This window comes from Onychostruthus taczanowskii, unplaced genomic scaffold (assembly GCF_017590055.1).
Source record: "Onychostruthus taczanowskii isolate IOZ18803 unplaced genomic scaffold, ASM1759005v1 scaffold97, whole genome shotgun sequence".
NCBI lineage: Eukaryota > Metazoa > Chordata > Aves > Passeriformes > Passeridae > Onychostruthus > Onychostruthus taczanowskii.
The window spans coordinates 1,619,248-1,631,836 of record NW_024507768.1 but is presented as its reverse complement, the minus strand read 5'-3'; the positions used below and the strand labels follow the sequence as shown (position 1 = coordinate 1,631,836).

General features: G+C 60.2%; 1 protein-coding gene across 1 annotated transcript in view; it reads left to right on the top strand.

The window, feature by feature from the left end:
• Positions 1-12,552, top strand: part of SCUBE3 (signal peptide, CUB domain and EGF like domain containing 3) — a 40,921-nt gene extending 28,369 nt beyond the window's left edge. The window contains exons 9-23 of the mRNA XM_041427008.1: positions 1,187-1,234; positions 4,051-4,167; positions 5,294-5,416; positions 6,539-6,655; positions 7,680-7,802; positions 8,555-8,671; positions 8,750-8,911; positions 9,157-9,360; positions 9,441-9,602; positions 9,970-10,137; positions 10,226-10,387; positions 10,609-10,806; positions 11,215-11,367; positions 11,531-11,610; positions 11,759-12,552. Of these exons, the coding sequence (XP_041282942.1) occupies positions 1,187-1,234; positions 4,051-4,167; positions 5,294-5,416; positions 6,539-6,655; positions 7,680-7,802; positions 8,555-8,671; positions 8,750-8,911; positions 9,157-9,360; positions 9,441-9,602; positions 9,970-10,137; positions 10,226-10,387; positions 10,609-10,806; positions 11,215-11,367; positions 11,531-11,610; positions 11,759-11,908 (2,084 nt within the window). The 3' untranslated portion in view covers positions 11,909-12,552. The remainder of the gene's footprint in view (positions 1-1,186; positions 1,235-4,050; positions 4,168-5,293; positions 5,417-6,538; positions 6,656-7,679; positions 7,803-8,554; positions 8,672-8,749; positions 8,912-9,156; positions 9,361-9,440; positions 9,603-9,969; positions 10,138-10,225; positions 10,388-10,608; positions 10,807-11,214; positions 11,368-11,530; positions 11,611-11,758) is intronic.
• The last annotated feature ends 37 nt before the right edge of the window (positions 12,553-12,589 follow it).

The window sequence follows — 12,589 nt, the reverse complement described above, 5'->3', positions numbered from 1 at the left end:
CGGGCCATGGGCTTTGAAATTGAACGCGGTGTGTTTGATGGGCTGCCGGGACAGGCCCCTGGTCCAGGTTCCCTTCAGATCACACCACGCGGCAGGAAGCACGATCAGCCCCTCTGAGTGACAGTTTCATTAGGCCACGGCCGGTGTTTTTCATTTTTCTGCTTTTTATTGCTGCTTTTAAAAATGCAGATAATGAGGAACATGCCTCTAAGCACAGGGGCCATCACTAATGGCTCCCAACATGTCTGCAGGCACGAGGGGGAGGGGGGGAGCTGGGAGGGGAAGCCAATGACCTTATATATTTATATTTATGCTCCAAAAGCAGCCTTTAAAAAAAAAAAACAGTATTAAAAAAAAGCACATAAAACAGCCCTCCAGCAGCCAAGGGTGCAGTGCCCGCGGGGAGATGCAAAAACAGCTGTCACAGTTGATGCAGATTTTGGCTTTCCAGGAAGATTTATTAGCCAGGGCATCATTGCAGCTCCCTCCCACCTACATTTGGGGTGCAGCAAGGCTATTGCTGACCCCCTACTTGTGGCGAGCCCTGGTGGAGCAGGAGGGGGTGGACAGGGAAGAAATACAGTTAGATGGAGAAGGAAACTAAACCCAGCTCAAGTTTTACGGCTGATTTCCTGACCCAGCCTAGGCGCTTTGCGGCGGCACCGCCGACGCTCCCCAGCCCTGTGGGGCTGGCAGTGCTGGGAGCTCTGGACCTGCACTGACCCACGGCTGAGGCTGAGCAGCCCAAACACACCCAGGATTTGGGCTCGCTGCTGGCTTGGCTGCTAAATCCGAGGGGTGTGAGTGCCACAGGCGGGATGTGTTGCCTTCCCAAAGCCCGTGGCTGCGTGGCTGTGCTCAGGGATCGCCACCTGCCCTGGCACGGGCTGGTTCTGTCCGCAGCCAGGCGAGGACCCGGCTCCCCAGACTAACAGGCTGCACTAACGCTCCTCATAACGCGCTTCTCCCGCTCGCATGGGGCTCCAACCAGCCCAGCACAGCTGGAGGGGGTTTGGAGAGGCTGAGGGACTCAGTGGAATGCTTGGGAGGTGGGAGAGAAAAAAGCCCAAAGGGACAGTTTCCACCAGGCTGGAAATGCAGCAGAGTTGAACTCATTGATGTGTGACACCAACCAAGTTCCCTGCTGGACACTGTTTCTAAATCACTTTTTTATAATGTTAAACAGGGGAGAGACACTTCCAGCAACACGTTATCCTTGAGACGTTTTCTAATGGTAAATATTTTTGTTCTCTCTATCTCTGCGAAGGGGTCTAACCGTAGATGGTCTCTCCTCTGGAGATCATAGCGGGGCTCGGGGGCTGAGCTGCTGCTCTAACCGCATGTCTCACTAACCCTGCCCCGCTGCTGCTTCCAAACCCCACCAAACCAGCCTGGAGCTGGGCTGGGGGGCAGCAGGGAACCCTCCCCCTGCTGTGCTTGCATGAGACGGGGCTCTCACGCTGCTTTGGTGGATCCAGCCCGGTGCCAGGGGTGACAATCTGCTTTCCAGTGGCTGTGGCAGTGGTTGCCCCCACACCCAGGAGGAGCTCACAGTGGGCTGCCAGCAGCTGCGTGGTGGGGAGGGGGATGCTTGTGCCCATCTCTGCGCTGTGCATTCCCAGTTATCCCTTCCTAGAGCCCACCCACTCAAGGATGGTCCCCTCCGGGACCTTCAGGGTGTCCCAGGGTTTGGCCTCGCCACACACAGTGGCTCTCAGCCCAGAGCTGCAGCAATGGCCCTTTACAGGGCTGGGCACCTCCCCAGGGATTTATTTGCATCCCCTTGGGGTCTCTAAGCCCTTCACAAAGGTAAGGTGATGCCTCTGCTCTGCCACCAAGGAAACTGAGGCAGAAGGTGCAGCAACTTGTTCATGGTGGGGAATCTTGGAATCTTGTTCCTGGATGTGCTGGGTGCAGGAAAACTCCTGGCACACCCAGGAGCTGTGGGAGCTCAGCTCACCAGCACAGGGAGCACAGACTGCAGCTTTTGGGGGGCTCTGAAGAGCCTTTCACACAGGGGTGGGAGAAGGGGGAAACCCAGATCCGTGCCATCACCACACTCCAGCCAGCCCAGCTGTTATCCCCTCTGGCTCATGGGCTCTCATCCTTCTGAGATTGTCACTTCTCCGAAGGTGGAGGTGAGGCCAGAGTGTCACCAGCACTGAGGGTGCTGAGCAGGGCGAGGAGTGCCATGGCACAGCAGTCAGGCAGTGACACTGGGATGGAGGAGGCTGGAGAAGAGTCTGAGTGTGTGTGTTTGTGTGTGAAGCTTTGTCCTCTCCCTGCCTGAGCGATGGAGGCCTCACCAAAGCCCTGTGTGGCTGGTGAGTCACGCCAGGCTGGGAGCAGCCCTGGGCTGCCAGCTCCGCCGAACAATTGCTGCTCCCCAGGGCAATTCCGGGGCCCAGCCCCGTGCCACCAACCTCCACTGCCTCACAGGTACCCCAGCAGCCTCCTCCAAGCTTTCTGCAGACCCAGAACAGTGTCCCCCCCTTCACAGAGGGGTTTGCAGTGGTGCTCTGGCCGTGCTGAGCTCATTCCCAATGCCCACCCTGGTCAGCTGCAGTGCCACAGGGTGGGACTGGCTTTAATCTCAGGTGAAATTCCCAAAGGTGCAAAGCAGCCAGGTGGGGTGCCACAGTGCTGGAGGAGGCTGTGAGCACGGTGACAGTATGCCCAGGGCACCACGTTCTCTGGAGAGCTCCTGCAGCTGCTTCTCCAGCTCCATCCCGCTGGCAGCAGCACCTGAGCCAAACCAATCGTCTCATCTCAGCGGTGACCCTGTTAAATCAATCCTCCCCGGGCTGCTTCTGCATCAGCTGCTGGAACAAAGGCTGGCGTTAGACAAATGACTCACTGGCCTTTCAGAAAGTTTCCCTTCCCCGGGGCGGTGTCACCCGCCCCGTGTCCCTGGCACGGCTGGGCCAGAAGCGCGAGGACCTGGCTGGAGGAATAATATCTGCAGAAATCCTTCCCCTGCCGTTAGGTTTTGTAATTGTGCTGGCGATTAATTTCATAAAATGGTCCCTTTTGTTCTCTTATTATGGGACATCATAAAAATAGCAGTGGCAAGAGGAGCACAGAGCGATCCCAGCTCCCGGGCCCCGCGGCGAATGGTTGGATGGTTCAGTCATTCCTGCCCCATGCGGCGCTTGCAAAGAGCAGGAGAACCTGGGATTTGCTCTTTCCAAGGAATTTCTTCAAGGCATTTTCATCTTGGGTTCCTTGAAGCCCAAATGCCTCATTTATCCAAGCAACCAGCCTTCTGAAAGGAATATTTTATTATCCTTTGTGAACAACTTAATGCACTTCAAACCATTGTTCTGGTGGTTAGGGTTGAAATTGAGGATTGATCTCACAGGGAAGCTGTCAAGCTGAAAATGTTTCATTTAAATTAGTGTCCCTTCTAGTCCTACCAGCAACAGCTGACTTTGATAATACTGAAATAATTAGCTCTTTTTTTTTTTTCAATTGGGTTTTTTTTCCACTGATGCTGCCTGCCTCTGAGTGTGTGTTTTAATTATATGATGTGTCTCCCAAATTAGCCTGAGACACTGGACCAGCCACCGTGCCTGAGCAGTGGGTGACAGTCAAGGACTGACAGCACAGGGTCACCCGTGGCTTTGTGGCTCGGTGGCTTGGTGACAGCGAGGGGGACAGGACCCCCCCTGCCACCCCACCAGGGGACTGGGGCTGTGCACTCACATCCCTGGGAGCTGCAGCCTGGCAGGACCTGTGTCTGGCTGCTTTTGCACAAGTGCTTTGACTTTGTCCCTGGGAAATGGAATTCCCCCTCTCTGGAGCTGCCGAAGTGGCCTCCACGAGGCCCTGTTTTGGGGCACAGCAGCCCCCATGTGTTCATCATTTCATGGCTCTGTGGCCTCGTTGCTGCGCTGTGAGAGCCAAGGGAGGTTTCCATGGGCTCTGCAGGGAGGTTTGTACCCACTGCCACTCCCAGGCTGTGGCATGGGGGACATCTAGGTGGCGTGGCTCCCCCAGCTTTTTGAACAGCAGTCCCTCACCCCAGCCTTTCTCTTCCTTGCCATGCAGAGACGTGTGCTGTGAACAACGGGGGCTGTGACAGCAAGTGTCACGACGCGGCCACCGGCGTCCACTGCAGCTGCCCCATGGGCTTCATGCTCCAGCCCGACAGGAAGACGTGCAAAGGTAGGTGGGTGTGAGTGGGGCTGGGGGCTCACTGCTCACCCCTGGGTGCCTCAGGCCCCCTTTGTGTCCTCAGTGCCCTCAGAAAAGGCTCAGGTTTAGCTCAGCTGGACATTGCCCCCGGTGCTCACTGGCTCGGTGTTTGCATCCATGTGGTGGGGACAGGAATCACCCCCCTGCACAGGGACTGGGATGCCTTGCTGCAGGCACCATGCTTGGCCCCGTGCCCCTGGGAAGCCTGTGGGGAGGAGGAAAAGGGGGTCAGGTCAAGTTTGAGGCAGTGGCATAGCCCTTTTGGGGCTAGGGGGGTCCTGTCCCATCTCACTCCTCCCCACTGCCTGAGCTGCCCCCAGGAAGGGCTGGATGTGCAGGGAATGCACACCTGCTCTGGGAGTGTGAGATGCACAGGTCCCTCTTGGGACACTGCCCAGCCAGGTCCAAGCACCAGGTCCCACATGGGGGAGAACACCCCAAGATGCTGCACATCCCACCAGCATGCCCCCCACCTGTCCCTGCCAGGAGGGCAGTCCAGGCTGCTTTCCCTGCACCCCAAACTTGCCCCCCTCAGGGCTGGCCAGTGCCTGCATTGTGTCTTTTGGCAGCTCTTAGAACTTGACCCCTGCTGAAAGGAAAGCCTATCCCTCTTCTGGCTGCCTGTCTACCTGTTGACTGCTTCCAGAGCCCCTTGTCCCTGGTATTTTATCAGAGCATCCACCCCTCTCCAGTTCTGCAGTTTCCAGCAATGTGCAATAACCCAGAGCCACGTCCCCTGTGTCTGGGGTTTTATTATGGCTGCAGGCAGGTTTACAGCTTGCTCCCTCACAGTCATAAAAAGAAACCTCAGCCCCAGCGAGGCAGAGCTGCTGCCCCAGCACTGGGGGATGGAGGGACAGGGCAGGCTGCTGCCTCCTCCTGGTCTCCTTCCATTTCAGAGGTTGTTTCCTAACAGTAAATTTTGATTAGTGGCAAAACAAGCCACGTCAGCCACGTTCCCCTGCTGACCATCAGAGTCCAAAGGGCTCCATTGTCCTGCTCATGGTGGGGACAGCATCCAGAGGAGAGCACTGGGCTCTCCTGGCCGTGCATCCCAGCCGGGGTGTGACCCTTGGGTGTCCCTTGTCCCCACCAGACATTGACGAGTGCCGGCTCAACAACGGCGGCTGTGACCACATCTGCAGGAACACGGTGGGCAGCTTCGAGTGCAGCTGCAAGAAAGGCTACAAGCTGCTCATAAACGAGAGGAACTGCCAAGGTAAGGGGCACTGAGTGCCCAGGCCCCCTGCCCTGCCCCTGCCTGCACTCCCACGGCTGCTGCTGCAGAAGTGCTGCCCCAGCTGCTCATTCCTCTGGCCCTTCCTGTGCACTGCATACATCCTTCAGGGGATTAGTGCTGGATTCAGGCTCTGCTTTGGGGCTCAGCCCTTCAGCCTCAGAGCTGGGAACTTGTGGGCTCTTGCAGAGTTAAAGCCAGCAATTAGAAAGATGCCAGGGTTCCCAGTTCTTGGAGGGCAGGAATGGGGAGAAGATTCCTCCTGCTCACTCCACAGGCACTTCCACCTTTTTCTCCCTATCCCAACATCTTTTACACATCTCCCATAAGCCCAGCAGGTCACTGCTGCCCCCGCAGCCCACGGCCGAGGTCAGCACGCAGGTGTGCATGAGCCTGAGTGTTGCCTCCTGAAAACACAGGGCCGGGGAAGGAGGGGGCTGGCAGGCTCCGGGGCTGCCACTGCTTTCATCTCCGTCCAGGTTCTGTGCTCCGGGAGTTTGACGTGAGTGCAGCAATTAACTTAATGAAGCCAATGAAATGATGCTCCGGCCCACCAGGCTGGGTTCACCTCCCAACCGAGGCCTCCCTGCCCCGGCGAGGTGCCCACGGGGCCGAGCAGACATTGCTGGCACCGTCCCTGGGGCAGGACCTGCCCGCACAGCGTTCCTGATCCCTTCCTGGCATCCTCCCGATCCCTCCCTGCCCTGGCTGGGCAGCAGCCTGGGGCTCTTGCATCCCTCCCGTGCTAGGGACAGGGTGCTGGCCCTGTTTGGCCCGTTTGGGGTGCAGAGGGGCTGCAGGAGCTTGTGGCAGGGGGGTGCTTGTGCAGTGGGTGACAGGGAGCTTGGGGAAGGGAGCACAGGGCTCTGGAGCATCCTGAATGCCCAGAATTGTACTGAATGGTCCTGAATGCCCAGAATTGTACTGAATGGTACTGAATGCCCAGAGCAATCTGGTTCTGGACCCTTGGAGGATTCCAGTGCAGGGTTCCACAGCATCCCAGCACAGCCCTCAGCCTGCTGGAGCAGGAAGGGGACAGTCCTGTGCCCCGGACAGCCCCTCTGCCGTGCCAGCTCTCACCTCCTCCCCTTGCCCTTCCTCCAGACATCGACGAGTGCTCCTTCGACCGGACCTGCGACCACCTGTGCATCAACACCCCCGGCAGCTTCCAGTGCCTCTGCCACAAGGGCTACACGCTCTACGGGCTCACCCACTGCGGAGGTAGGGCTGGCTGGCTGCTGGCAGCCTGTCACCGCCGCGGTGCGGCTGCTGGGGGACCCCTGGGGACACTGCCCACCCCCAGGACCCGTGGGGAAGGTCGGTTCCACGCACACCCCGGGCTGAGGCCGGGCAGGGACGGGGCTCACAGCCAGACTCGCTGGTGTCTGCAACTTCAAACAGAGCGACAGGAACAATTTGCGACTTGTCTGCAGCGGGAGAGAGGGAGAAATCCCCGGCGTTTTTGGCAGGGAGCTGTGACGGGGTGGGAAGGGGAACATCAAAAGGGTTTGATTTAAATTTCACAAGGCAGATAGCTCCCAAGGGCGGGGGCGTGCTGCGCCCGGGAAGCGGGAGGTGGATGGAACGTGCTTTGCAGGGGCTGCCGGAGCGTGTTGTGGCAGCGGTGCCGGCGGCCCGGGGTGACGAGCCCGGCTGCTCCAGTGCTGCCCGGCGGGCGGGGGTCAGCGACCCTCCTCATGTTTCCGAACTACGCGGTCAGCGTGAGCCAGAACAGCCCCTGGGGATGTCTGAGGTGGCCCAGCAGCAAAGGGATTGATGGCTCCCACCGTGTGAGGGGGAGCTGGGCAGGGAGGGCGCTGGCAGGGGCAGCTCCATCCCTGACCTGGAGGATCATCTCAGGCCGGGGGGTCCCCGCTGAAGAGAGCAACCAGGGCTGACTGAGCACTTTTCTAAGTGCTTCCATGTCGGCTCCATCTGCTGTGCCCCCAGCCTACCAGGGGCTGGGGGTGGGCCCAGCCTGGATGGGCTGCACCCCTCCCTGCCTAGCCCCTGGGGACACCGGGAGTCGAGCTGTCCCTTATCCCCATGGAGCTGGCACAGCTGTGGGGAGGTGGCACCGCTGGAAATGCCCTGAGGTGCAGACCCCCTCTCCCAGCTGGGCTTGGATTTATCCATCCAGAATCCCAGCTCTGAGACAATGCAGTGATTCAGTGTCAGAGCTGAGGGGTCCCACTGCCCCTCACCCACTGCCCCTCACCCACTGCCCCTTCCTCTGTCCCCACAGACATCGATGAGTGCAGCATCAACCGGGGTGGCTGCAAATTCGGCTGCATCAACACTCCTGGCAGCTACCAGTGCACCTGTCCTGCTGGCTGCAAGCTGCACTGGAACAAGAAGGACTGTGTGGGTACGTCAGGCCAGGAGCCAGCAGGGCTGCTGGAGGAGCTGGGGGCTTTGGGATGCCAGGCTGGGGTCTCTGTGCTACGCTCTGGCACCTTCTCCTGCCTGGTGAATCCCCCATGAGCTGGAGGGTGGGGGTTTCTGGGGTCTCTGAGCTGTGCCAGCCATGGGCATCCCTGATTGTCATCACCAGCTGGTGCTTGTCCCTTGGAGCTGGTGAAGTGCCTGCCAGGTTCGGTGCCACCACGGGCCACCCTCACCTGCAACAAGATGGGCAAGAAGGACAGCTGTGCCCTTTCCTGCACCTCCAAGGCCCGATTCCTGCCAGGTACTGGCACTGGTGCCACCACCAGCATGAGCAGGGGGGTTCCCATTTCCTTGCATGGCTAAACTGAGAGGGGAGGAGTGGCTACACAGCCAGAGTGCAGGAGGGAGGGATGCTGTTGCTTAGGAGGGCTCACTGTTGGGTGTAGATCCACAGGCCAGGTCCCTGGTGCAGGATCTCTATGGCAGGGTGCTGGGCACCATCCCCCCACAGCACAGCTTGCCTGCATCACCCTGGCAGAGCCAACTCCCCTTACTCCCTCACAGAGTCTGACAGCAGCTACACGGTGAGCTGTGGGACCCCCGTCCTGCGGCAGGGCAGCCAGCACAGACCCACCAACAGCAGCCAGCAGTGCCTCGGTAAGGGGGCTCCTGGGGTGCCCACCAGCCTAGCTGGGCCATGCCAGGTTGCTGAGCACCCACCTGTTCTTTCAGAGACTGTGGCTGCGCCCGTCAAGCAGAAAGCCTCCTTCAAGATCAAGGATGCCAAGTGCCACCTGCACCCCCGGACCAAGGGCAAGCAGGAGGAGGCCGGGAAGGCTGGGGCGCAAGGTGAGGTGTGGTGGAGGGGAGGTGGGGGTGCCTGTGCCCCAGCAGGGATGGGGTGCTGACCCATCCCCCCCCGTGCAGGTGGCTCGGCACCGTGCTCTGACTGCCAGGTCACCTTCGTCAACCTCAAGTGCGACTCGTCCAAGAAGGGGAAGGGGCGCCGGGCTCGCAACTCCCCCAGCAAAGAGGTGACACGCATCACGCTGGAGTTCGAGGCCGAGATCAAGCCCGAGGAGATCACAGGTGGGCACAGCACTGGCCTGACCCATCTTGGGTGCAGGCAAGGTGGTGGGATCAGGGGCACGATGGCATCCCCATGCAGCAAGGAGAGATAAACCAGTCCTCGTCTTGCACTGGATTGGCACATGCTGGGTAGCACTTGCAGCTGAGCATTTTGGGGATGGTTTTAATGCTTCTGAGCTTCCCTCTCCACCCCTCCCTTCTTACTGCATCCCTGTTTCCTCCTGTTCCACCTCTGCACCACCCAGCCAGCTGCAACCTGCACTGCCTGCGACAGAGAGTGGAGAAAAAGCTGAAGTCGGCCATCAAAGCCCTGAAGAAATCCATCAACCAGGAGCGGTTCCTGCTGCGCTTCTCAGGGATGGAGTACGAGGTGGCCCGGAAGCTGAGCGTGGCCCCGGAGCGCCAGGAGAGCTGTGGGCCGGGCCAGCAGCGCCTGGCCAGCAAGTGTGGTAAGGAGCGTGGCGGGGTGACGAGGGGACCCGGCGGTGACAGCCCCCACAGCATCACCGACGTCCCCCCCGGCTCTCAGTCAGCTGCTCGCAGGGAACCTATTACCACGGGCAGACGGAGCAGTGCGTGCCCTGCCCCCCCGGCACCTACCAGGAGAAGGAGGGGCAGCTCTCCTGTGACCTGTGTCCCCGCGGAGACACCTTCGGACCCATAGGAGCCACCAACATCACCGGCTGCACCGGTAAGGAGGGCACGGGGGGAGCTCGAGGCACACTCGGGGCTGTGTCCCCGCGGAGACACCTTCGGACCCATAGGAGCCACCAACATCACCGGCTGCACCGGTAAGGAGGGCAGCTCGAGGCACACTCGGGATGTGCAGGGCTGCAATTTCAACCACTAGGCAGCAGACAGGAAAGTTTTGGTCATCCCCAGGGCTCACAGGAGTTGCTGGTTTGGGTGTTTATTATTTAGAGGGGACCCCCGGAAGGGCAGCACTTGCTCTGGGTGTACTGGTGCTGCCGAGGCTGAGGGGGAGGAGGATCTGGGTATGGGGCAGGAGAGCACCAGGCATGTGGGGTGCCAGGACCGAACAATGTCTGTGCCTGCAGGTCAGTGTCCCCCTGGGCAGCACTCTGCTGATGGCTTCAAGCCCTGCCAGCCGTGTCCCCGTGGGTCCTACCAGCCCGAGGTGGGACGGGCGCTCTGCTTCCCCTGCGGCGGGGGGCTGACCACCCGCCACGAGGGAGCCCTCTCCTTCCAGGACTGCGACACCAAAGGTAGGTCACAGCTGGCCCCCAGGACGGGGCCACCCAGCAGGGCTGTGCCAGCAGCTGACACAGCCCCCTGTGCTCCCTGACCCCCCAGTTCAGTGCTCCCCTGGGCACTACTACAACACGAGCGTGCACCGCTGCATCCGCTGCGCCGTGGGCACCTACCAGCCCGATTTCCGGCAGAATTACTGCATCTCCTGCCCTGGCAACACCACCACCGACTTCGACGGCTCCACCTCGGTGTCCCAGTGCAAAAGTAGGCGAGCTGGGGTGCAACAGAAGGGGGGGACAGGTGTGGGGTCCTCGTTCAAAAGTATTTAAAAGTCCTGCAGAGTTTGGGGTCATTTCAGTGCTTTGTGCATGCAGGCAGGCACGGGGGTGCCTAGTGGGACACTGTCCCTCTTGCCCAGTGGAACACTCCCCCCCTCAGTGTCCCCTGCCCTGGCTCCCAGCTGAGCTGGTCTCCCTGCCTTGCAGACCGGCAGTGTGGAGGGGAGCTGGGTGAGTACACGGGCTACATCGAGTCCCCCAACTACCCTGGCAATTACCCCGCCAACATCGAGTGCACCTGGAACATCAACCCCCCGCCCAAGCGCAAGATCCTCATCGTGGTGCCGGAGATCTTCCTCCCCTCCGAGGATGAGTGCGGCGACGTCCTGGTCATGCGGAAAAACTGTAGGTAACCGAGCTGGCCGCGGTGCTCAGGGGAGGAGCTGGGGAGGAAAAGGCTGGGCTTTGGCAGAGAGGGAGAAAGGTGCATGCCCAGGCAGCAGGAGGGGAGTTTTGGGAATAGGGTGAGTGGGGAGATGAGCAGCACCCTGCCATCCCGGTGTCTTGTTGGATCTCTGTGCTGGGCTGCACACCTGGGCCTCAGCCTTGATTTTGGGGGTTAAATGCCCCATTTGGTGCTTTCCAGAGCAAGGAAGGAATAGCAATTCCTGGTAACATGAGGGTTAGGGGGCACTCAGCCTTGCCCAGCATGGACAATTCCCATCCCTGATGCCACCCTTGACCCAGTAAAGGGTGGGAGTAGCTCTGCTGATGGGCAAGCAGCATCCTGTGTCCCTTTGCTGTTCCCTGCAGCCTCCCCATCCTCCATCACCACCTACGAGACCTGCCAGACCTATGAGAGACCCATCGCCTTCACCGCCCGCTCCCGCAAGCTCTGGATCAACTTCAAAACCAGTGAGGCCAACAGTGCTCGGGGCTTCCAGATCCCCTATGTCACCTACGACGGTGAGCACGGGGATGGAAATGCCATCCCAGCACGCTGGTTCTTCTCCTCCCCGCCGTTTGGGATCCAGTTCACACCTCCTGTGTGTTTGGGGGGAGTGGACCGAAGGATGGAGGCCAGAGGTTTGGGGACAAGGGGCAGCTCATGCCCTGTGTTTTTTGGCAGAGGACTACGAGCAGCTGGTGGAGGACATCGTGCGGGATGGAAGGCTCTACGCCTCCGAGAACCACCAGGAGATCCTCAAGGTGAGCCCCCAAGTCTGTGTTACCCAGGGCTGTGGGGGATGCAGGAGCATCCTTCCTTTCGGGGATGCCTGCTGCTCTCCTTGCACTTGGGGCTTCAGGGGAGCACGGGGAGGATGCTGAACCTCCCTCTGGCTCGGCTTCCCTGCAGGACAAGAAGCTCATCAAAGCTTTCTTCGACGTGCTGGCACACCCCCAGAACTACTTCAAGTACACAGAGAAGCACAAGGAGATGCTGCCCCGCTCCTTCATCAAACTCCTGCGCTCCAAAGTCTCCAGCTTCCTCCGGCCTTACAAATAGCCCCCCGCGCCCCGCTGCCCTGGGCCGCCCCGCAGCCGAGGAAACCCTCTTCTCCCTTCCTTCTCCTTCCTGATTTTTCCTTGCTCCGCCTGGCTCCGGCAGGATCGCCACTGCTCGCCCCCCACGATCTCCCTGCCGCTCCCCGCAGAGCTGCGCTCCCAGCCGGGGGCTCGCTCCGCTCCCATCCGGTGAAGCCGCTCCCCTCTTCCGAAGCAGCTTCTTCGAAGGCTTTAGGAAACTGAAGTAGTGGTCCTTTCGCTGTCCCGTGTCCTCCCTTTGGTTTCCTTTACGCCAGCTCTGTCCCCGTTCCCTGGTGCCACCAGCAGCCCAGGACAGTGTGGGGGGTCCTTGTCCTTGCAGCCCCCGGGGCTGGCGCCGGCTGCGGCCCCGCGGAGCCCTCGCCGAGGAGCGCAGGAGGTGACGCCGTGTCAGAGGCGGGGGAAAAAGAACCGACAAAGCCGACTCGATGGAAAAGGAAATGCAAAGGAGTGATGGCAAAGCCCACCAGCGCGGCACCGTGGTGGCTCTGGCCCGCTGGAGAGCCGTGCTGGTGCTGGGAGGGGAGCGCAGCCAAGCCACGTTCCCGGAGAACAATGTCTGGCTGCACGGGAGAAAACAGGGAGCAAAGGAGAAGGACTTTCAGCCGGGTTCGATTTTTTTTCTTCCCCCCGCCCCCCCCCC